The following is a 24,766-nucleotide window of genomic DNA, read 5'->3' on the forward strand; positions in this document are numbered from 1 at the left end:
GTTTGCCTTTGTCTTTCCTGGTCTGTTTTTGTTGTATTGTAAAGTTCGTTGTCTTGTATTGGTGTCCGTTCCACTTTTGATGTTCTCTTTTGCTTTCTTCCCTTGCAGGTGATGTTGCTGGCCCGGCAGTAGCTGCGGAGCTCGAGGCGGTAGCTGGAGGGAATGAGGAACAAAGCTGCAGCGGTACAGTAGCTGGCAAGTTGTTAACTAGGGGGTGCGTGGGGTTCAAATGCGGTGCGGCCCTAGGACGGATGTTCTAACCTTGTCTTTCTTCTTCTTCACAGGGTCCGAGTTCGTGGGTGCGGTTCTGCGGCGTCGGGATCAAGATCACTGGATTTCAGGAGATGAGTTTGCAGATGAAGTGATGAAGCACCAGTTTCCTGGAGGTGAGTATGCAGGAGAACGCCTGGTTTCAAAGTTAAGTAAACTGGTCCAAGCGGCGGTGAGCGTCACGTTGCACGCGAGTGCACAGTAACGCGAAGCAAAAGCCTTAAGGATGGAGCAGCTTATATAGCTCAGCTTCTGCAGCCACGCCCACCAGGTTCAGCCTGCGTGCCACATCCTGCCACACCTGATGAGCCAGCACATGAACACCAGGGAGCCACACCCGATGAGTCAGCATATGAGGATGTTCTCTGGAAGAAAGGCTTTCAGCTCCTGGAAAGTTCTTGTAAAATAAAAGCACTCCTGCACCTAAATAAAGTAAAAGCTGAAATAAAGTGTTCCTGCTCACATCTCTATATGAGCCTGGCGCCAGGACTGAGTCCAGCCAGGGCCCCTGTTTATTATGGGTCGCAAAGGGACATGAGTGATTAAGTGACCCATTGCCCCCATCACTAGATGGTGTGGTTTTTGTGTCCTTGGGCCTGTGGCCATGACAGGACTGGGAAAGATGAAGCGCAGCAAAATCCAGCTGCACATTAACGCAGAGGTTCGCCCAGTAGCCCAACACTATCGTGGCATACCAGTCAACATGCAGAGGCAAGTTGAGGAAGAATTGGACAAACTCATCCAACTACAGGTGATCGAACCTGTCACCGGTCCAACGCCCCCTATAGTCCCCGTGCCCAAGAGGTCGCCGGACGGGTCCATAGGCCTGTGCGTGGACATGCAGAGGGCAAACTAAGCAATTGAACGGGAGTGCCACCAGGCACTGAGGATCACGGACATGATTAATTTACTCCATGGCGCAAAGGTATTCTCCAAGGTTGACCTCAGGAAGGAATACCATCTGATTGAGATCGTGCCTGAGTCACGATACATCACGACATTCATGACTCACTTGGGGCTTTTTCAATATAAGAGACTGAGTTTCAGCATTTTGTCAGCAGCTGAAATATTCCACAAAGAAACACGCAAACTGCCTCAATTACTCGGACGATGTCCTGGTATTCGGGAAGACTAAGGAAGAACATGATGTAGCGTTGCACAGGGTGTGTGCCGCACTGGAGGCAGCAGGACTCCCGCTCAACAAAGCAAAGCACGAGTTTGGAAAAGGGTCACTGAGGTTCTTCGGACATATATTTTCAGAAAAGGTGATGATGCCAGATCCAGAGAAAGTGGCAGTCCTCAACACAGTGCAACCTCCCAAAAACAGGACAGAGCTACGATCCTTCCTGGGTCTGGCAAGCTATTGCTCGAGGGACCTCAAGGACTATGCCACAGTCAGCATCCCTCTGCAGTTGCTCACCCGCAAAGACAAGACGTTCGAGTGGTCGGAGGACTGTCAAAGGGCATTCGAGACCATCCGCAACTACATCGCCAGGGCAGAGGACATGGCGTATTTTGATGCACAGAGAGACCGAGGTGATTGTGGAAGCCAGCCCCGTAGTTCTGGGAGCCATCTTTCCACAGAGACCCGGCTGACCCAGCCAACCGATTTATCGTGGCCTACTTCAGCAAGAGTCTCACAGCCACGGAGCAGGCTTATTCACAGGCGGAGAAAGTGCCTGGCAGTGGTGTGGGCCTGTGAATACTTTCATCTATTCCTGTACGGTAAGGCATTCACCGTCGTAACGGACAATCAAGCCCTGTTTATGATCTATGGGGATCCCAAGGCCAGGATGCCTCCCAGAATCGCCAGATAGGGGCTGCACCTCCAGGACTACAAGTTCGATGTCAAACACCGGCCAGGCATCTACAGCCATTACCAATAGGATGGTCTGATCTCATCACCCAGTCAGAGCAGGATCCCGCCCTTCACACTGTCAGACACTGCATCCAGGCAGAAAGACTGGCCCATCTCAAACAGCAAGCTAAATGTGAGAGTGAATCCGTACAGGACGACATTAGATGTTTAGACCTGGTCAGGGATGAACTGTCTATAGTAGATGACCACGTCGTCTTGAAGGGTTGCAAAGTAGTGATCCCGGAGGCGCTATGAGAGAAGACTGTCCGTCTGGCGCATGAAGCCGACCGGGGGGGGGCGGTATCAACGAAGCGCGTGCTACGCCAAAAGGTGTGGTTCCTGAGATTGGACGCTTTGGTGGAAGAAATGGTAGGAGGCTGCCCGACATGTGCGCAAGTAGTTCCGTCACCACACCCCCAAACCCGCTGCAGATATCCCCACTCCCTGAAAACGTGTGGGATAAACTGGCAGTGGACTTTTTGGCCCTCTCCGTATCAGTGCTTACGTCCTCATGCTGATAGATGAACATTCTCGTTTTCCGGAAGCTCAGCTGGTCGAGAGCACAGCCGCCACATGCGTGATCCCAGTATTGGACCGCATGATGTCTGCATATGTGGTCCCGAGAGTCATAAAGTCCAACAATGGTCCACCTTTCACCAGCCTGGACTTTCAGAACTTTGCCAAGTACATTGGTTTTCAGTACAGGAAAATAACCCTCTGATGGCCCCAAGCCAATGGCATTGTTGAGAGGTTTATGGCAAGTATTAAGAGGACACTACAAATAGCCACGAATCTCAACAAGCCCTTTGAGCAGGCCCTCTATCAGCTGTTGAGGGAATACCTACACACCCCGCACAGCACCACCGGGGTATGTCCAGCAGATCTGATGTTCAGGAGACCTGTTAAGACTAAGCTACCAGAAGGTCTGGATCCCACACCACCAACCCCGCTAGAACAGCAAGCGGGAGAAGATGAAAGACAGAGCTGATGCTTGGAGGCAGGCTCACGAATCGGCCTTAGAACTAGGGGATCAAGTGTTCATACGTCATCCGAGGAGTCGGAAGGAAGATGCCACATTTGCACCAGAACGCCTGACAGTGGCGCAAAGGACGGGCACCATGATCATGGGTCGAGGAGATAGACATTCGTCAGTGACGCGAAATGTGTCACACTTTAAGAAGGTGGCAATCCCACCAGAGCCTGAGTGGGAACGTCTCTAGGACAGCCCTGATGAGAGATGGCCAGATGAACCCTACCTTGGTGACGGGGAATCGTCTGACCAAGACAGGGGAAGGGAAGGTGAACCTTAGCCTCTGCCAACGCCTCGCATCACTGTGAGGCCACAGAGGTGCTGCATGAAACCTCACAGACTGAACAAGGAGATGGGGTAAGAAACAGTGAGTGATCCAGTGCTTTAAAAAGGGGGGAGATGTCATAGCGTGCAAGCAGCACCCATACAGCTCCACAACATCATTGTGTGGGACGGCTGCCGTTGCGGTCGCTCCCTGGGAAGTGACGTTGGGGTTAGGGAGGCGGGCTTTATGGGGAAAGGCAGTTCCAGTTGTGCAGCGAATAAAGTTGGGCGCGTGGTTGGCAGCTCGGTGTCCACCTCGTTATTCTGCATCAGTGTCTGTGAAAGCAGAGAGCAGCTCCAGCACGCGGGTAGCCCCCGTCGCTTGGGAGCTCACACGCAGGTTTTTGGAACTTGTCATAAGGAAAAATGACTTTAAAAAAAAAAAAACTTTGAATATTAATTTTCCAGAAAAAATTATTTCAGCTTTAAAACATAGACATTGTTTCTTGTTTTGTAATATTTTCTTACAAAAACAAAAATCCCCCATATATGGGTATATTGGGGAAGGATGGACGAAGTGTAGCTTTTGTCACACAAACAAAACTCTCTACCACCCACGCGTGTCTGCAAAATATCTTTCTCTAATTTTTCCCAGGGCAGCAACCCCCCGGCTGCAGGCCGCATAGGAAGACGGCCCTGTCGGTCACCATGGAGCCAGCCATATGCAGAAGACCTGCACGTGGGTGGGCTGAATTACTGGGCCAGGGTAAGAGGATTAATTCGTAAGATTGGGTTGGGCACGCAGGGAACAGCCGATCGTCTTCCAAGGTGCTCTTTGTGTCAAGAACTCTTCCTATTCCTAACCATGGAGCAAGTGAATGAAACCTTGCCTTGCCCATGGTCCCATGGAACACCTTTCCTTTAAGTCTCTTTTTAGAAATCCCATGTCATCTTTGTGTCTATTTCGTTTTTTCTTTGAATAAACATTCTTTTTCTTATTGCTTTTGAACATGTCTACTCCCCAGTCTTTGATTCTCTGGTTTATTTTTACCACTCATGGCTCATTTTGTTTTTTCCGTTTTTATTGCTTGATTAGTTAATTATTTTTGATTGTGTACCCGATGTTCTTATAATGAGTTAATTATAATTTAATTCTGGCTGGCTATATTTTGATTGGCTCATTAATAATTAATAACTTGTTAACAGATTTGCATATTATCTGCAGGAGGTTTGGTGTGCATTATTCAACTAGCCCCTGTACATTTGAGAATTTAAGTTCTCACTCCCATTTCTTCACAGTATTTTTCTATATCGGACCCTTTTTTGCTTTGTTACATTAAGGATTTTGCCCCTTTTGGCCCTTTGTTTGCATTTCTCAGTACAGCCTCAGTGCACTGGAAGGCGATTCTTGGCCCCACTACCTTTTTTTCACTGTGTATGCTAGAGGTAGTAGAATGTAGGCTACAGTTAGATAGAATTTCAATTATTTCACCAAACTGACCATAAAAACTCGAAGTGAATGCTAAATCCGGTGAATGCGTATTTAGCTAATGTATTCTTGCTGAATAATGACCCCCGGAATGAGGAGTGCAATGACTGATGGCCTCAGTTGTTATCTGATGGTGTAGAATGCATGTTGTGTAGACATTGCTTCACTGTGCTTACAGTATGTGGAAACTGTCCGTTACAGTTTCCAAAATGTTGTAGTGAACAGCAGCAAAACGTGTTCTTGCGGCACAGTTAACTGACCAAATCGATACTGCGCCTTTTAAATTTTTCTCACTCTGGGGGGTTCGTTTAGGGAGGTAGAAGGCAGAAGAAAGTAACATTAAAATGGCCATTTGTTGGGCGAGGATATTGGTTTCATCTCCCTATATTACATAGAGGGTTTTATGTGAAGATTAGAGCTAAAAGACTGTCGCTTTTTTTAGCATGTCGAGAATGTGGCATGCTGTGTTTACCGTCATCGACTAGATATTGCTGATATGAACCAAAATCGTGGAACACAGTTCAAACTGAATATATAGTGTATTTGCATCCGGGGAAGGGGGCTCATCCAATCGGGTGGCTGGAATAGGTGAGAAGCGCCCGCATTTTCCAGCCACCCAAACCTTTCCCCAGGTAGCGCTATCTTGATTGTGGGGAAACGGGAGGGTATACAAATACCATATCATATCATATCTCCCCCTAAACCCCAAAGACATCCTGTACCCTTTGCACACACCCCTTCCTACCTCCCCATTTACCTGCTGAACTAGAGCTTTGTGCTCCCATTCCGGTGCTCCTCCCACCGGCGGCTGCAACAGCAATGGAAATAGACCTATGGCGGTGGCCATTTTTTTTATGTGAGATTGGGCTTGCACAATACACGTAGAGCCCATCTACTGTGAAAATTATAAACCATTTTCACCTCGGACTGGGGGGAGGGGGGCTTACAGAGCTGCTAACGGCCCTGAGCTCTCACCAAGGCCCTAGCTACTCTGGCCTACCTATACTCGGGCTGTTGAGGGCATTACTGGCCCTGTATGCCCCCCTGAGCGGGGGCGATTGCTACAGTACTTCTTGGAACATAGAAACTGGATTTATTGTCTGCTTTCTTAGTTTATCCCTAAGATGCTATGAGCCCCTTCCTGGGAAGAATGATTGTCCAGTTTCCCCTTTGTAAGTTTGTGAAGAAAGTGATAGCTATGGGTTGAAGATGTAAACATTAGCCTGTTACGATACTTATTAGAAAAGCAGCATACGCATATACACAGGTTTTCCACCCACCCCAATTAGGCGCACACAATCTATTCAAACAAAGTTCTTTTTATGAACCAAACCTGGATTGCGCCATTTTAACAATATTGAATCCCTGCAGCCTCCCTCCCCTTTTGGGACAAGGAACACACAAGGTCTGTTTATTAATGAAATAGAAATGCTCAAACCAATTTAAAATAAATAAAATTTGACATCTTTTACATTTTCAACGAAATCCTAATGTCAATGGTTATTACAATGATGAATGATCATATTTGGGTAATTGAATTACCAAAGCTGCATTTAACTTTAATAGACTTTTTAAAACACACACATCACAATATGTACATTTGGTTTACCTTAAGTGCACATTCGCCAAGCGTTGGAAAGTGAATGAGGATAAAGGATAACGTTTTCATTTTCTAAAAAACAATTACATCAGAGCATCCCTGCCTATTTAAATCTATCTACTTCTCATTTATTGAAGAACACGTCCCCCTTAATCAATAGACCGGTTCGTATTTCAAACAGCATTCTAGAAAACCCAATTTAAAGACAGGCTACTTGACATTCCTGCGTGTAAATCGCTTGCGAAAAGAAACATTTATATTTAACAAGTATGTTTGCTATATTACTTTCAGTGGGGTTTCGATTGCATCACTGTGTAAAGTGTACATTTTGTAATTTTTTAATGGCCAATTTAATGTGGGAAAACGAGTATCAGTTAACTGTTTCCTTGAGTGGTTCAAAACTGGTAACAGGATCCCGCTCAGTGGTATAACCAAGGAATAACTTCAATGACATTTTTCTAGGCATGTGCAACATGAGATATTATATCTCTCCCATTCTGGTAGTTGGACATTACACAGATAAGAAATCGAGGATCTCCCAATATATGCAGCATGTGGGTCTTTTACACTTAGACTTCTGAAATATTTACTAGTTTCCCAGGATGTACAGTCAATGTATATATATCGCCCCACAGTACTTTCACAAATCGAAGGGCTGGGGCTTAATCTATTCCCCTTTAGAGTATACCTCTCCATATAATTATATTTCCCATTGGTATTATACTTGCACAGACATTTCTTTTGGCTGTCTCAGACAGGTGGGCACCCTCTTAAGGAATGGTTCAATTCTCTCCCTCTATAAACAGGTGGGCATCAGTTAGCAAGGGGCCCAGCTTCCCACCAGAAGCTGGTTTCTCTCCTCCTGCATTTGGCCTGTTGGCTTCCTTCTCTGACACATTCACTCAACAATCCTGTTCCCCTCAGAATAATGGCCTAGCTGGCATGGATGCTAGAAAATATCCATCCCTGACGTGCAGCGTTTCTGTGCAAACATATCTGCATTTTCCTAATTTGCATAATTAAACAATTAACACAAACATCGTTTTACTTTCTGCTGATAGTTTAAAAAACAATGAGAATGAAAAACTACATTTCTACGACATTTGTTTCAAAGGATAGTCAAGAAAATATGATCCCATATGTAAAATTCAGAGACACTTACTTTCCTTATTAAACAAAATATTAAATGGCATCCCCTTTTCCTGGCCTGGCAGCAACAATATCAGTTCAGTTGAGGCTTCAGAGCTGGCCTTTTATGAACCAGAGGGTCTTGTGGTTATGGTAAGTGTCAATGAGGCTGCTCTGGGTCATTTGATGACACTGTTCCCTGTCCCTCGATTTCACCATCTGGCAGTCACAGATGTTGGACTCCAGGTCTCTGCAGGTGTGAATGGCATCCTGCTTGGAAGACCTAGTTGATGAGCAACTTCTTATAAGCTTGGGAACAACCACAGCAGGCCCAGTTCTCAGAATATATCCCTGTGTTATTAGGCAATTTTTGGTAGGCACAACTACAAATGGGGTTTGTTAATTAGTAGCATTTGTTTTCCTCCCAAGGCCTGTCTTTAGAACAAAGCACACATTTGGCCCTTTGGAGATCCAGTTAGTGCCATAAAGGTATAGTCGGGCTTCAAAGCCTAAATTCGCCCTTTTTTCCCATGCGAAAGCCATCCCCAGCCCTGCTGCTGGAGAAATTGCTGTTTACTTTGTAGTCAATGTTGCTGTTTCATTCACAAATGTAGCATTTAAGGTTATTTTAGTTTTCCACCTTTCCACTGTAATTGTCACTGTGAACCGGGGCAACATAATAACATTGTTGCATCAGACAGCTATCTAAGATTTACACTTAAAAACTCCAAGATTTTATAGTTGATCTGATCTCTGTTAGTTTATGCTATACCGTCCCTACATTAGATCAAACCCCCATAAACAAAAAAGAGGGACCATCCCATATAGTGTTACCAGATTTTATTTTGTCATGCTGATTCTCAGTCCTGTAAAGAAACCCGATGCAGGCCCCAATTAATTTTAGTTTTACGTTTATGTAACATGCTGTTTCTTTTATCCCATCTTTGACGATTCTCCCTTTCATAAAGGTTGCTGGATACTTTCATATAACTGGAAGGACTTATTTTCTTGGCGTTATATGCATGCGAGTGAGGTTGTTGTATTTGACATTTTTTAACTCTGCCTGCCTATTAGATTGTATAGCACTGAAGCCTGAACCATTTGCTGAAAGTGTTTACTTCATTATATCCAATCAGTAAGGACTGCTATTCATTTGTGTAGACAGTCAAGTTTGCCATGCAGAGTTATCTCAGTTTCACAGTTTCTGATTCCATCTAGATTTGACTCCGCCACCACTGTCGACTTCTGTCCCGCCTTCTTTGGAACAGCACGCATTGGTTACACGCCGGCTGCATTTCCTCGTCAGCCTAGCGCTCTGTCTTCTCGGTAGTTCTCTTGAACTACATCTCCTGGGATAACCGCCCCTCAAAATGCCATCGGTGGCGCGCTGGTGCCTTTTGTGAGGCCGGTTATTGCCACTCTCGCAAGGTATGCGCGGTGTGCAGGTCCTGCCTCTTTTGCCACTTCCTCACTGTACGTTCCACTGTTTACCCCCCTACTGTTGCAATGAATTCTATCAATGATCTCATACAAAGTGTGTGTGCCGCCAGGCCTCCTACTTCTGTCTATAACCCGGCTTCCTATCAGCCCAAGAAACTAATATTTTGCAATGCTACCTTACTCCCCCAGAGGCTGAAGAGCTCCCCCCCTCTTCTGTGCCCCTCACTGGCCCATCACCACTGACGACTCCGATTACGCACTCTCCTTCCTGCCCCGGCACCCAAAGGACCAGACTTCTTACATTCCTTTGTTTGGGCTCACCGCTGACATCCTAAATGCTCCTTTGCAGCCCTCTTGACACCTGGACCTAGCGCCCTGTGCTTCCATGAAGCAGGAAGCAGCATCCCTCTTCTCTTGGGACATTTGTACCAAAAATATCGATCTGTTGATCTCTGCTAAAGAGCAAGCGACTCTCAGTTTGTTGTCTAAGGATACAATTCCTCCCATGGTTTTCTCTGAGGCGGTTATGTGTACTCTCCAGATACCCCCTTGTACTGCTGTGTGTAGCTCTGACTTCACACATGTGGAGGGACCACACACCCCTTTGTCTTCTAATACTCTTGGCTCTGACAACTCTCTAGATTCTAGAATGTCATTCATTTGCTCCAGATGTGATGGCTCTTACGGAAACGTGGCTTAATTGACCCATTCCTATTGATGCCACCTTATCCCTTCCTCCAGACTATTCGATATTTTGCATGGACCGCACAGATCAAAAGGGCGGAGGAGTGGCCCTTGTGTGTGTGTAAAAAAAAAAAAAAAAATCTTGACTGCCATTCAGTCACTCATCCGAGCCCCAAGGAGCGTGAAGCCCTCATTGTAAAAATAAGAATCAACCCCAATGCTTCCCTGAGCGTGTTGGTCATCTACAGACCTCCCAAGGCTATGACTCTATTTGAGGAACACTTTCTCGCCTTTAATTATTCTTGGAGACCAGAACCTTTGGGCTGAAGACCCCCCTGATAGTCATGCCTTCTCCCTAATTAAGGCCTTACATACCATTGGCAACTTACAATGGGTAAAAGCTCCACACATGCAGGGGTTCATACTTTGGAATGGGCTTTAAAACACTGCCTGTCCCTCTCGGATGTTCGATTCTCGCCATGTCCTTGGTCGGATTACCATCTAGTGAGTGTACATGCTCAGCTACCATCAGTACCCGCCAGGTTGGACTCCCTAGAAATGAAAAGAAAACCAGACATTTTAAAAATGTCACTCCGGCAACTTTTCAGCCATGCTTGATGCTAGGCTACAGCCTATTGACAGTTTTCTGAGTTCTTTTGTCTTGGTGATGCATTTTATGGATACTATCAACTCTTTCATTGAAACCATTACCCCTTCAAGAAACCAAAAGGATTCAACCGGAGACTTGCAAGAATTGTTGGTTCAATGACATTCTTGCACTCAGGCGTAACAAACGAGCTTTAGAACGGAATTGGCGGATGAATCCCCCTGCCGCCTCTCTCGGCCTTTACAAACAGTCAGCGAAAGAGTTTAAAACAGCAATCATCAAAGCTAAATCTTCCTACTTGAAGAATCGCTGATGCTCGGTCTAGCTCAAGCGATTGTTCAAAATACTCACTGAATTTGAGGATCCACCAACTGTCAATCAGGCTATTACCAAAGACTCTGCCTCCTGCCAGACTACCCATGATGAATTTTCTGCCAAAATCCTGGGACACAAGCAAACCATTCCGGACCTTCAAGAGTGCTCTGGTGACAAGACTGCCCCCTCCCAACCTCATGAGGTGCTCAACATTCCTTCGTTTAATTTCACACCCTGCTTGGAAGCTGAAATCTCAGACGATTATTGCCATGAAACCTTTTTCTTGTCTGGGAGAGTTAATATTCTTAGAGAGTCTTCTGAGGTACTTGTCCCCTGGATAAACAGATCTATTCATCTCTCCTTAAGCGAAGGCTCGGTCCCCTCGTCTTTTAAAGAAACTTGGATTACGCCACTACTTAAACTCTCTGGATCCAGCCTTGGCCAACAACTATCGTCCCAATACAAACATGCCATTTTTGCTTAAAATCTTGGACAAAGTAGCCTACTTACAGCCTCAATGTCACCTCGAAGAACACCGAATCCTATGGGATCGCCAGTCGGGTTTCAGAGCTAAGCACAGAATAGAAATCGCTATGCTGGACCTCAAATCCACTTTACCAGCATAGTGGACGGGGGACATCCTGCCCTGCTAATGCTCTTGAATCTCTCTGCGGCCTTTTATCTGGTCGATCACTCTGTTGGTGACCAGATTAAAGGACTAGACAAACTTCAGATTTGGCAGCTCAGTGTATCTACTCTTTCTTGGGACCAAGCACTGCAAGAGTGGCTGTAGGTGAAGCCAGCTCCCTTCCCATTACTCAAACTGTGGTGTACCACAGGGATCGTGTATTACCCCTATGCTCTTTAATGTCTACATTGGGCTCCGCCTCAGTCTCCTGGACCTCCTTGGTGCAGTACACCACCTACACTGACGTCACCCAGGTCATCTTTGAGCTTACTGGTAATCACACACAGTGCCCACTTGCCATCAACAAAGTGTATGATGCTGTTCAGAGCTGGATGGCCGACAACTCCTAAGCACTTAACAGGGACAAAACAGAGCTCCTAATAGTGGCTTCTGCCCCTCGATTGAAGAAGCTTTCCCAGTTTATAGAAACTTCTTTATAGAAGCTTCACCATTGCGGGTAACTCTGTGAAGACGCTCACTGTTGTTCTAGACAGCCAACTTACTATGCAAACTCATGCCTCCCATCTCTGTTCCTCTTGCAAACTTGTGTACAGGTGCGTTATAAATGCCATATATCTTACATAATGCATCTTAGCCATAGCTGGCCTTTCATTTCATTCAGGAAATGTTTCCCATTAGCAACAGCCCTTGTAAACTGAAGGCTGGACTATTGTAATTGTCTGTTGAACGGCACATCGCCCATCTCTGCTCCTCTTGCAAACTTGTGTACAGGTGCGTTATAAATGCCATATCATATCTTACATAATGCGTCTTAGCCATAGCTGGCCTTTCATTTCATTCAGGAACTGTTTCCCATTAGCCACTGCCCTTGTGAACTCAAGGCTGGACTATTGTAATAGTCTGTTGACCGGCACATCGCAAACAAATATTCATTCTCTCCAGGTCTCTCAAAATGGAGCCGTTTTGCATCCATGGCTTGTCTAGACGGAACCATGTATCAGATGCCAGAAGGAATCTCCATTGGCTCCCCATAGGACATGGTATCACTCACAAAATCCTGACTTTGACCTATAAATGCTGGACTGGCATCATTCCTAAATATTTGAAGGATCGGTTTAAGGTGAACGAACCAGGACGCCTTCTGCACTCTCAGGACAATCTTAAATTCCTTCAACCCAGATACAAGCTGGTCTGCTTTGTTGGTACAACCTTTGATGTCTAGGCTCCCCTAGCATGGAATGCTGTACCAGGTTTATTAGATCAGCAAGTACAATCCCTCTCTTCAAGAAACGCTTGAAGCACCACCTTTTCAATCTTCAACCTGGCTGAATGCCTCCTTGCACGTTTGCCCTCTTCTGGCTCTTGTCTGTCTTGGCTTGTCTGTTTTTATTTAAAAATATTATTATTGATTTTATATAACAGAACAAAAGCAGTTATCAAACACCCCCATACTCCCCTCCCACCAAAGGTTCCATCAAGCTTCTCCCCTTTCCGATAGAGTTCATATGATGTCCAATATTCTTATCTTGTGTAGGCACTACTGTGCCATGTAGTCACTCTGTAGATAGGTAAGCACCGGACCCTATTCCTTTCTGAATCTCCCCGAGTCGTATTGTATCTTGTATGTCAACCATGCCAGTGCTACGAAGTTCCATATTTTATACAACCAACTATTGTTGGGGAAGTTTGTTTTTTCCAATTGTGTGCTTTCGTTAGCCATGCTGCGATTAGCAGGGTTATCAGCTTCTGCGTCTTATGTGGTGTCTTCGCTTCCGAATCCCACGTCCCACACCACCAGAAGTTGTCCCCCAATATATCTAGGTTTGGGTATATTTCCTTCATTTGATTCTGTATTTCCCCTCAGAATTCTTGTAGTCTTGAGCAGTTTCTCCAGATTTCTCGCCAGTCCTACCGCGTTGCATCCTTGCAGCATTGGTCTGACGCTAGGGGGAACACGTTGTGTAATCGTTCCGGGGTATAGTGCCACCTGAGGCTTGTCTGTTTTTAATTGTTGTTGTTTTGGGGGTTTTTTGTGTGCGCCTTCAGGCTTATGGGGATGTGGAGCTCTATAAGAATTAAATCAAATTTACTGTGAACAAATACACTCTTGCTGTTTCCTTGCATGTGTTTCTTTCAAATGGTGTGGCCACGATGCAGTTCATATATTTATATTTGAATGTGAAGTTGTCATTTGCATCCTTTCCTTTTGTATAGATTTCTACAACTGTAGGAGAACCAGCTGTGGTGTGGAAATAGCAGTGGCTAATTGATAATGGCTAATCACTTATCTGGAGGTCTATTAGAGCTACAGGACTTTGACTCGATTGAAGATGAATTTAAAGTCACAGGCCCAATCCAAATATCTGCTGCCTTTTAGAAATGGGTAATCTAGTAAAATCAGTCAGTGTGTTAAGCTGCCAACAAACTTGTGTGTTACCTCCTTTCAGGATGATAAATGAAGTGCCACTGAGTGGAGTAATGGTAACTTGAGTTATCTGGGCTTTCAGTGCAGTTAACGGTGTAAAGTAGAGCCTTCGTGTCACGCAAATAGGGAACCTGCATTGGGACACTACCTTGTTCATTGCGTCTTTCTTGTCTCAGAGTTGACCTTGACTAGGCATTTAGGGTAAATGCACCTGCAGGGAAAGATTGGGGAATTCATCCGAATGTTGGGTATTTAAATTGCACTGGTGGAAACATTGGAACTCCAAATCTTGCCCTCCCTAATCTACTGCATGAATGCAAAATGTTGATAGTGGTACAGGTAAGTAGGGGACCTGCGAAATCGTCCTCCTCGTGTGTAGAGGTCAAATGTGGTGGATCTCAAAAATGGTCAAAACACAACTCTACATCTTTCCTGACTAGTACATTTTGTTCCCCTGTGTCGAACTGAACTATTTTTGATATTTTGATTTTTTTTCCAGTTATTTCAATGAAAATCAGTATCCTGATGAGGCCAAAAGAGAGGAGATTGCAAATGCCTGCAACGCTGTCATTCAAAAGCCAGGTAAATACCAACCAAGCATGTTTTTCTGTTTGATTTGTGAAGAATACCCAAACATAATTAATTACTTTCAAAATGAGAAAAATGTGGTATGCTCTCTGATCAGTTTATTTTAAAATGTTGTATACATCTAAACATTCTCTTAAATAACACCTGCATACTGAATAAAGCATTGTAACAATGACTATTATTGCTTAACTAACAGTGCTCGGGCTTATTGACCTTGGAAAGAGGAAGGGCCGAGTCAGCCCTGCTAAGATTTGAACTTGTGTAATCTATTTAGATTGTGATTTTTACATATTTTCCATCTTGAGCTCACTCATTCCTTTTCACTCTTTTTCATCCTCTTACTCTCTCCCTATTCAGACTCATTTGATCTGCAGTTTCTCAGGATGTTGCCCTGGTAGCATGATGATGAAATCCACAATCATGTATAACGTCTTAGCATATTCCATTAAAACGTTATCATATGTTATGTCATGGTGCATTTGTATAGCGCCTTATATGCCATTGGTATGATCTCAAAGCGCTGTGGGTTGAACGCCCTTGGGGAACGTAGTCCAGGTCAGTGGAGAGAGTAGGGTAGTATATAGTGCTTTGATGCACTCAATGTGTGTGCAGCCAGTGCGGTTGCTAGGCATGGTGCAGTGGTTGTGAGACAACAGTGGAATGTATGCAGCAAGGTAGTTGGACTCCAAGTCTGCATTCTGGTGGCGGTGGAGCCTGTGTATGATATTATTTGTGCAGCTAGGCCGATTTGTTTTGTTGGGTATAGCTGCGTTCTAAAGACTGTTGAGGTGTTCATGGAGTAGTGTTGGGATGTGTGCAGATAGACCTAATTGATCGAGGGGTATAGCTGTGTTCTATTGTTTGTTGGTGTGAAGGAGAGATTCAGCAAATTGGTATGAGTGAGTGTCTGTGTTGAATGGTGAGAGGCCCCTATTCCTGGTTACTTTCCAGAGCCTGCTGAGCTGACTGTGTTTGTCCTGTTGTTTTGGGTTAATGGATCTCTGAGAGAAATACCCTGCCTAGTGCGGAGTATGTTGTGATTACCCGATTAGATGGTCCTTGTTTGTGAGGCTCGGTTGTAAGTGCCAGAGGGCCCATTTTACAGTTCCCTGGTCATTGTGTATAGCAGATGGATGGGTATTCCCAACAGGTTTATGTTTTGAGTTGTGGAATTTAATTGCATCAACGTTGTCCCTTCCGAGAGCAGGAGTGCTAGAGAGCTGACTGGTTGGAGGAAGTAGTGCATATTCTTAGGAGATGAAAGCAATTCCAAACAGGCATAGCTGCTATAGACCTCGGGTGAGGGAGTTCATGGCATTATTCCTAGGTAGACCAGGGTAAACTGACTTGATCAGATACCGCCATGTGTACCCGACTGGTGACATGGTCTGGCCCAGTCACAATGATTGAAACCAGTGGTCAAGGTGGACGGGAGCGGTTGGGAGCAGTGCTCCTCTACATTTGTTTTAATTAAGCTTCACTGTTCCTATACTTCTTTTTTTTTTTTTTGTTTGTTTTCTTTTTTTAAACTTTTTTTATGAAACCATTCTGGAACAGTTACATTTTAAAATAAAAGTGTAACAAGAAGTTAAAACTTGCCCTTCAGTACACTGCACTGGGGGTAGGTGGGAGGGGTGGCTTTAATGTTTAGCATGCCACTTAAGAGGTGCCAATGGTGGGTGACTACAAAGGGGAGTGTGGGGGACAATGAATAAAGTTAATGGGGGTCATTTAAAATGCATTTTGCATTTTCTTTCGCTGTGTTTCTTTCCGCCTTTACACAATGCTGGGGGTAGATTGAGGAAAGGTGGGAACCAGGTATACGTTTTGTATTGGGTGTGGGAGCGGGCGAGAAGGTGGGGTTTGTGGGGGGAAGGCCAGCAGGGAACATAGTTCCACTACTTCTTTTCATACACTTCGACCACTGATTGAAACATAAGTGCTATTAGGCTCTGCGATAGTGGCGGTGCGTGTTAATTCCAAGATGGGTAAAGCTTGACATAGACAGTAAACAGAAAGAGGATTCAACTTGGGAACCCTCCCGTCCCCTGCACACTTTCAAATGTTTGGATTAATCCAATACAGTTGTTTAAACTGCGTTATATGCATTGTACATACATTTGTTTCTAACACATATGGTCAGACACAGGAGTGTGAGATAAAAAAATATATATCTTTATAGTCAGGCTGTATTATTTTCAGCAAAAATTATAGTTCAGACAAAGATTATTTACAGTGCATAGAAACAGTATCAATAGATAAAGCTCAAATTGAAGAAAAAATGGAGTCCAAATTGATTAGCGACGCGTTTCGAGGAAGTTCTCCTCTTCTTCATAAGGCCACACTTGGACTCTTAATGTAAAAGGAAAGCATAAATTCAGTAAAGAAAATTTTGTAAGCACAATGCATAGACTGTTCATGTCATATTAAATGTATACAGTTAAAAAATAAACAGCATTAATTTTATTTAGAACATTAATCTGTCCCTAAAAAATACGGAATCGAAACAATGTAACATGTTCTAATATGCATTGTAATTCATGCAACATTATAAGATTAACTAGGTTGCCCCTGCTCGAGAGAGGGGCTGAAGGTCTACTGAAGCATCTTTTACTGCAAAATTAACTGTATAACGTCCATCATGCTGTAATTTAGTAGAGTACTACCTCTAATGGGATCTATCACGTGGATGGTGAAACATAAGCTAAAGAAAATTAAATATGTAGGTAAAACAACACACAGATAATTCTTAGGTTATATCAATCTAATATGGAAGAGATACAAAAATCGTTACCTCTGTGAGTAGAAAATGCCGGAAACAGAGAACCGGACGGAGCGGTGAAAATAGATAGACAGTCTTCGTACATCAGTTAGTTCCTTAAAACATGGCTAATTCCCAAAAAGATACCAGAAATCTAAAGAAAACAAAGCCTGATCAATGCCAAGCTCAATGTTCAAACGTAACAGTCATAGGTGTGAGATAAAAAAAATTGAGTAACATACCTAACCAAAATATGGAGGGCGGAAAATAATCAATACAGCGGCCCACATAAGGATGTAGAACTTAAGTTTCCCGCCGTCACTACAGAGGTGCCTCAGTATGTAGGAATTCTGTCATACGAATAGCCAAACTGAACACTTCCTGCATAATGTGAATCCATGTGATCCACCTATTTTGAACTGATAGGTTACACATGGTCATTAAATGACCTTAGCCAGATAATCTGAACATTATATTCATTTTTTCCGTGCTATTTTTTTCCCTTTTAAGATCCGAGCGTTTCGTTCGATTCAAGACCCTCTGTCATTGCTAATTTCGACTCTATTTCACATGGTACACTATTTTTCTCAACTTTCCTCTCCCCGTTCTACGATGTGCGGACTAGTATTTGTAATGTCCGATTTACATCGCACAATAGGTTTCTGTACTGTATGAATTTTTTCCTTTTAATTTATTTAGTTACGCACCTTTACGCTTCCCGATTTAAGTTACTTCTTGTCATTGAATGCCTAGAGATCTACACCTTCATTACAATATAACCTCGTTCCAAGATGGCCGACCTTGAGGCCCATTTACTTCTTAGTCCTTTTTCTTTACCTATTACTTCAGTCCTCTATTTATCTCCATGGTCACATGTAGTCTCCATGGTTTGTGAACAACAAGCCACTCGGCTGAACAGACTCTGTTCAGGATTGCCCCCCTATGCTCCAGGTAAGCGTGAATGCATGTGCATTTATCTATCTAGGGACCAGGGAAATAGTTCCTTAGTCTCATGATTCTCTTTTTTTTCTGTTTTCCTTACACTTTCTTTAGTTGATACTCTAACTGACCTATTACTGCCGGATTCTTCAGCTGTTGACCGGCCACACAATCTTGACATCAGTTGCACATCAGCTTTGAGAATTGTGCCATTTGCACATTCTTACCACGGTAATTCTTTACATTTTTTGCTTTGATTAAACATCATATTATGTTTCCATTACTTCATATCAGATTGCTAGGTATATTATACTAATCAGGACTTCATTCCTGTTCAGTTTGGCTATTCGTATGACAGAATTCCTACATACTGAGGCACCTCTGTAGTGACGGCGGGAAACTTAAGTTCTACATCCTTATGTGGGCCGCTGTATTGATTATTTTCCGCCCTCCATATTTTGGTTAGGTATGTTACTCAATTTTTTTTATCTCACACCTATGACTGTTACGTTTGAACATTGAGCTTGGCATTGATCAGGCTTTGTTTTCTTTAGATTTCTGGTATCTTTTTGGGAATTAGCCATGTTTTAAGGAACTAACTGATGTACGAAGACTGTCTATCTATTTTCACCGCTCCGTCCGGTTCTCTGTTTCCGGCATTTTCTACTCACAGAGGTAACGATTTTTGTATCTCTTCCATATTAGATTGATATAACCTAAGAATTATCTGTGTGTTGTTTTACCTACATATTTAATTTTCTTTAGCTTATGTTTCACCATCCACGTGATAGATCCCATTAGAGGTAGTACTCTACTAAATTACAGCATGATGGACGTTATACAGTTAATTTTGCAGTAAAAGATGCTTCAGTAGACCTTCAGCCCCTCTCTCGAGCAGGGGCAACCTAGTTAATCTTATAATGTTGCATGAATTACAATGCATATTAGAACATGTTACATTGTTTCGATTCCGTATTTTTTAGGGACAGATTAATGTTCTAAATAAAATTAATGCCGTTTATTTTTTAACTGTATACATTTAATATGACATGAACAGTCTATGCATTGTGCTTACAAAATTTTCTTTACTGAATTTATGCTTTCCTTTTACATTAAGAGTCCAAGTGTGGCCTTATGAAGAAGAGGAGAACTTCCTCGAAACGCGTCGCTAATCAATTTGGACTCCATTTTTTCTTCAATTTGAGCTTTATCTATTGATACTGTTTCTATGCACTGTAAATAATCTTTGTCTGAACTATAATTTTTGCTGAAAATAATACAGCCTGACTATAAAGATATATATTTTTTTATCTCACACTCCTGTGTCTGACCATATGTGTTAGAAACAAATGTATGTACAATGCATATAACGCAGTTTAAACAACTGTATTGGATTAATCCAAACATTTGAAAGTGTGCAGGGGACGGGAGGGTTCCCAAGTTGAATCCTCTTTCTGTTTACTGTTTATTGTCGGGGTCTTGTGCCATGACCTCAGTTTTCCCCCCCGCACCTAAAAGTTTATACAACATAATCCTCGAATCTCTTTACTAATCTTACTTACTATAGGTGTGCGCCTCTATCTAAACCCTTCGCTAAAGCTTGACATAGGTTAACAAAAACAGGCCCAATCGCATTTGACTGACATGGGAGCTATTACGCTCTGAGATTGTAGTTATGCGCAGTAGTTCGTGGCTAAGTTGGTATGACAGCGGTTGGCAACTCCTGGAGTGATAGCGCCAGTGTTACGGAGATGTATCATTTTTAAGCTTCATCCCCTCGCCTAGGGAGACCCCCAGTGCTTTTTGTTGGACTTCTGGAACTTTTTCTTTCAACCCTGAAAGAGCAGGGCCTTTCTCCATTCATTCATTCTTGTGGGCTCTGTCTTTTGGAACTCTGTTCTTTGTATTCTACCTGTACTACGGCACCTGTCTGCTCCTTAGCTCTTAAAGGCATCTGTGTTTTTACTACTGCAGCACACAATGTCCTTATGGGCAGTGTTGCTTAGGGTCCTCCTTTAATATTATTTTTCTATATCCTCGAGTAACTACAGTTCTTAAGGACTTAGTATCTCTCCCAAAACTCTGTAGTATGAGCGATTGGCACACACCACCGTCAGTGGCGTTCCTAAGGGATATCTAGCATCCCCCTTTTCTCTGCTCCTGTTACTTTGTAGTCACATAGACAATCTCCTAGTTATGGCGGGTGGCAGTGGACGTGTTCTACCAAATATTGTTGTTTTTCTACCGCATAGCCTCGGTAGTGCACAATAGGGGCGCCCAAGTACCAACTTGGGGCTTATCTTCTTCTTTTTTCGCCATTAGTAGCGTGGTTATTCTTTGTTAGCCCTTCTCCCACCTTCTACCATTCTGGGAGGGGGAGGTGTAGGGGGGGTATGTGTGTTTTGCCTTTGGCGGTAACCCTTGGGTATCCCTGCCTAGGCTCCAGAGTGTTCGGGCAGGCAGGAAGTGGGGGAGGAGACTTCCACCCCCCCTGTCCATTGTCTGCCAGAGTGCCTGAATAGGACCAGCTCCCACAGGGGGTCTGGCTATCCTGATTGGACAGCCAAACGCACCTTTCTGTAAAATGCGCAGCGTGATTGCAGAGGAGTGTGTGTGCTGGAAGCTGAAGTAACTGAAGAAGATAACCAGAGATGCCTGCAGACCCTCTGCAACACTGTGAAGCAACCACTGCTGTCCTGGCCCTGTTTTCTGTGCGATAGGCTACACACAGACCCACAGCAGCTGCTATTGTGCTTGTCAGTAGGGGTGGTAGTTCTGCAACAGTATGGTGCTGTCAGGTAGCCAAAGGTTTGGCCTGTGGCTTCTTGTCCATTCTTCTTCTAATCCTCTGGAAACCTCGCAAACAGTGTGTTCGGGTGGAGACAGAGGCGTTGCATTCTGTTCGACAACCTACCACCAATGCGCTGATTGAGCTGGGATTGGATACACAGCATCCACAGTGACAGATCTTTTCTATGTTACAGTACCTAAAGTGCTAATTCACCAGAAGGCAGCACATCCAGAGAGCATGACTGCGAGACTTGTCCTTGGCCTCAAGCCCTGGGATCGTATCTCTCCAGTTCTGAAATCCCTCCATTGGCTCCCAGTGGATGCAAGGATTACATTTAAAACCCTCTGCATTGTCTACAAGGCTTTGTGGAGCCTGGGTCCAAAATACCTTCAACTATCCCTCCTTCATTCCTCTACCTCTAACTCCCTCAGGGTCAGTCGTTTTTCAAAGAAACGAGTGGGGGGTAGATCCCGGTCTTCGGCTGGGGTCTCCCTGCCACCTTGAAACATGAGGAGAACCATCGCTGGTTCCGGAAGCACCACAAGGCCTTCCTCTTCGCTTCTGCCTTCGCTCCTCTTCTCCCCTGCTGATCGGTTTTATCTCTGGCACTGTGCTCCTGGCCACCTTCTGTCCTTCGGGCCCAGGTACCTGCTCACCCTGCTATCCTTCTGCACTGCCTCTGGGCCTCCCCTTGCACTGGGGTCTGTATCTGTACCCATACAGTCCCCCACCCACTTCTCTTCTGCACTTATCAGCTATACCCTATCTGCTTAACCCCGCACTTGCCACTTGATGGCTGCACTACCACCTATATTTATTTATTTAGTTATTTTACTTATTTATTTTTTCTGTTCTCTCCTCAGTTCCGCACTTTCCACCTCCCCACCCATGCACTTTCCCCCTTTTCCCTTTCCCATGCACTTGTGCATTCTTAATGTCACTGGGCCTAGTAAGACCTTTGTTTTTGTTCTCCCCTGTTCCCCTCCCTTTGCCTGGTCGCGCTCTGAAACACTTGTGTATGAGCGCGATCTAAATAAGATATATCATATCATTAGCAGTCCCAGCAACTGGTGCCCTTCACTGATCTAGAGGTGCACTGCATTCCACACTCACTTTCAGGCCATTGATCCTCTCCTGGGTGTCCCAGGGGACTGGGTTCTCCTGCTGTCCTAGGTTTCACTCCTTTCTTCAGGATGGTCTGCTGGAATCCTCTGTCTGATAACCATTTACACCTCTGCTCCTGCCAGACATCAAACTGGCAGCATTGTCTTCAGTACTCTACCCCAGTATCATCAGCGCCCTCAGGTGTGGCCCACCCCAGTCATCAGCAGCTCCATGAAGCTCTTCCTGCTGCTTGAAGGTTCAGTCTGTACCTGTAAGTGCGTTACCAGCAATGCTCCCCTACCCTCCATCAGGGTGGTATCAGATCTGCTGGCCCCGGGTCTTCGGGATGGAGCAGCCATCTTCCAAATCGGACTGTCTTAAAGTTTGTCTGCCACTCCAGTGCAACACGTTCTTGTAGCATTGGGCTCTGTCTGGCCTGTGGAGTGCAAGCTCTGGGGTGAGACACCACAGCTTGCACCCTAATCAGTACATTTGGTGTCAGAGGGATCAACAGTTGCTTGGAGGGTCCCACTGAGCTCTTCCCTGTGTGTCCATCTTGCCGCTGTGAAAGGCTGTTCCTCCCGATTTCACTGTTAATGTGCCGCCTCCTGCACAACCACTTTTCTTTCAACCACTTGAGGCCCTTTGCTGGAGCATACTAGTCCTCCTCTTGCTTTCCCTTGGACCCCCAGAGTGTCTGTGGAGACTAGGAGACCTACAGAATGTACCATTGTAGGTTCAGCCAAATATCGGCATCACCTAATTTAGAATGGCATCTACTACGACTTGCACCTCTCTGCGCAAAACACAAATCGCTTTGACAATTTATGCTGTTACACCATAATTAAAAAGAAAATCTGGTCAATAGTTCCAAGCTACTGAATAACTAAAAAGTATTTGTTTTGATAGCTGCAATGATGACTTCGACATATTTCGGTACAACATGACCCAGGTACAGAATTCAGCAGATCGTGTTCTTGCCATGAGTGGGGTAACACTTCACCATTTAAAAATTGGAGATTAAAAAAAGAATCAAAGTGAACGATTAGATAAAAAACCGTAATGGGAAAGGCCCGGTACCAAATGAACATAATACTGGAGCTGGAATCCAGAGCACTTAATGAACTTTCATTATACTTAACGAGATTTCCTTGTAGAAAAACCAGATACGTATCTTAAGACTCTGTTTAAACATCCTTCTAACAAGAGAAGATCTTGCAATAACCAAACAAATACCGTACGCGGACAAACACTGTTTTGCAAACAACCGAGTCAAATTGAAACGATTCATCATATTATAATGGAATGTTCTGCACTTGTTGATCAAAGAACGCTATTTGTAGGAATGCTCCCTTGCGGAGGAATAAAGTATGGAGCAGAGGAGAGATGGATGCAGATAATTTCAGGCAAAAATAAGACTGATTCTCACGTTAATTCAATTTTGGACACAAATAATGTTAATTGTAAATAAGGACAATACATGAGAAGCACAAAAGAAAGACACGAACGTATTTTATGATGAGAAATGTAATGTAAAAGTTTGTATGCAAACTATAACAAAATAAAAAAAAATTAAATACAAAAGGGCATGCAGTAGACGTCTTGATTGTGCAGAAAAGCTGCTAGACAAGGACATAATGCACATAAGGCAATGATCCCACAATGAAATCCCTCACTCGCTCTTTCAAATCCAAATGCTTTAAATACAGGTACATATGATCATTTCAAAACTGTCCTGTTGAACTGCATTTCTGTAGTGATATGTAGAGCAGAAATGCACAACCTCCTATCCACAAGAAAAAAAAAATGTCTAACCTTCACTGGGACCTGCTTCATTGAACACTACCTTAGACAGTTATCATAAACTGCTCTCCGCTGCCAGGATTCAGAATCATTCATTCAAACAGTTCAAAAGAGCAGGCAGAATCACCATAATCAATGCCAACAGAATGAAATCGAAGTGGAGTATGGGAGAATGGTTCATCTTTGTGTCAGGCACAAGGACATCTGGGAACATTATAAAGAGTATCTTGTCCTACAGGCCCAAGAATCTGAGGTACTTCCATTATTATTTTAGAGGGGGCTTGATGCAAATTTGTGACATATAGGTGTGCGAGTGAGGATTGGAGGGGTTTGGGGAAGTACATTTGCGTATGTTGAACTATCTGGAACTGATGGCATGACAATGAACACATTTAATGTACAGTGGGGAACAAGATTGTGATGTGAGGCAGGGGGAGGCGCCTTGATTCACTGAACCACTGTCTCTTTTGTTATTGTTGGTTGAGGAAAGAAATGAAGAGTTTTAAAAATAAATAATCAATGCTAACAATATGTATTTTAAGGGAGGCATGGTATCACAAGTATTACACTGGCACAAGACCTACTCGTTTCAAAACCTTTATTAAACTATTGGGGTTTGGAAAACCTCCTACTTTGCTCTCTAGCTATGATGGGAGTATTCTCTACCATCAAATAATAAAGAAAACACAGTCCCAGTCAGTCTGTCAAATCAAAATGGCCCATACCAACAAAACATAATGCCTGCCCTATCTCTTATCCACAGATTGTGTAAGGGGGAATGTGTATGTAAAGGAAAGTCAGTGTTATAATATAAAAGATCAAGGTGTATGAGTCGGCTCCCCTCCCCACAGTGGACACAGCACGGAGAAAGGCACCCCCGTAGATAGGATGACACACTCTGGCTCAGGTTATCTAAAAAAGGCAGGTCAAAACATGGGCCGAGGCCCGCTTTGCCTTCCACGTGAAAGTCACTTATTTCCAGTTCACTAAAAGTTCACGTAGGTCTCCCTCTGTCTGGCTC

General features: G+C 44.0%; 1 protein-coding gene across 10 annotated transcripts in view; it reads left to right on the forward strand.

Moving 5' to 3' along the window:
* HMBOX1 (homeobox containing 1) overlaps positions 1 to 24,766 on the forward strand; it is an 802,934-nt gene that overhangs the window by 631,684 nt on the left and 146,484 nt on the right. For all 10 annotated transcript variants that reach the window (XM_069605709.1, XM_069605710.1, XM_069605704.1 and 7 more), the window contains one exon: positions 14,259 to 14,341. In XM_069605709.1, the coding sequence (XP_069461810.1) occupies positions 14,259 to 14,341 (83 nt within the window). The remainder of the gene's footprint in view (positions 1 to 14,258; positions 14,342 to 24,766) is intronic.

This window comes from Ambystoma mexicanum, chromosome 4p (assembly GCF_040938575.1).
Source record: "Ambystoma mexicanum isolate Mex_15411 chromosome 4p, UKY_AmexF1_1, whole genome shotgun sequence".
Classification (NCBI taxonomy): domain Eukaryota; kingdom Metazoa; phylum Chordata; class Amphibia; order Caudata; family Ambystomatidae; genus Ambystoma; species Ambystoma mexicanum.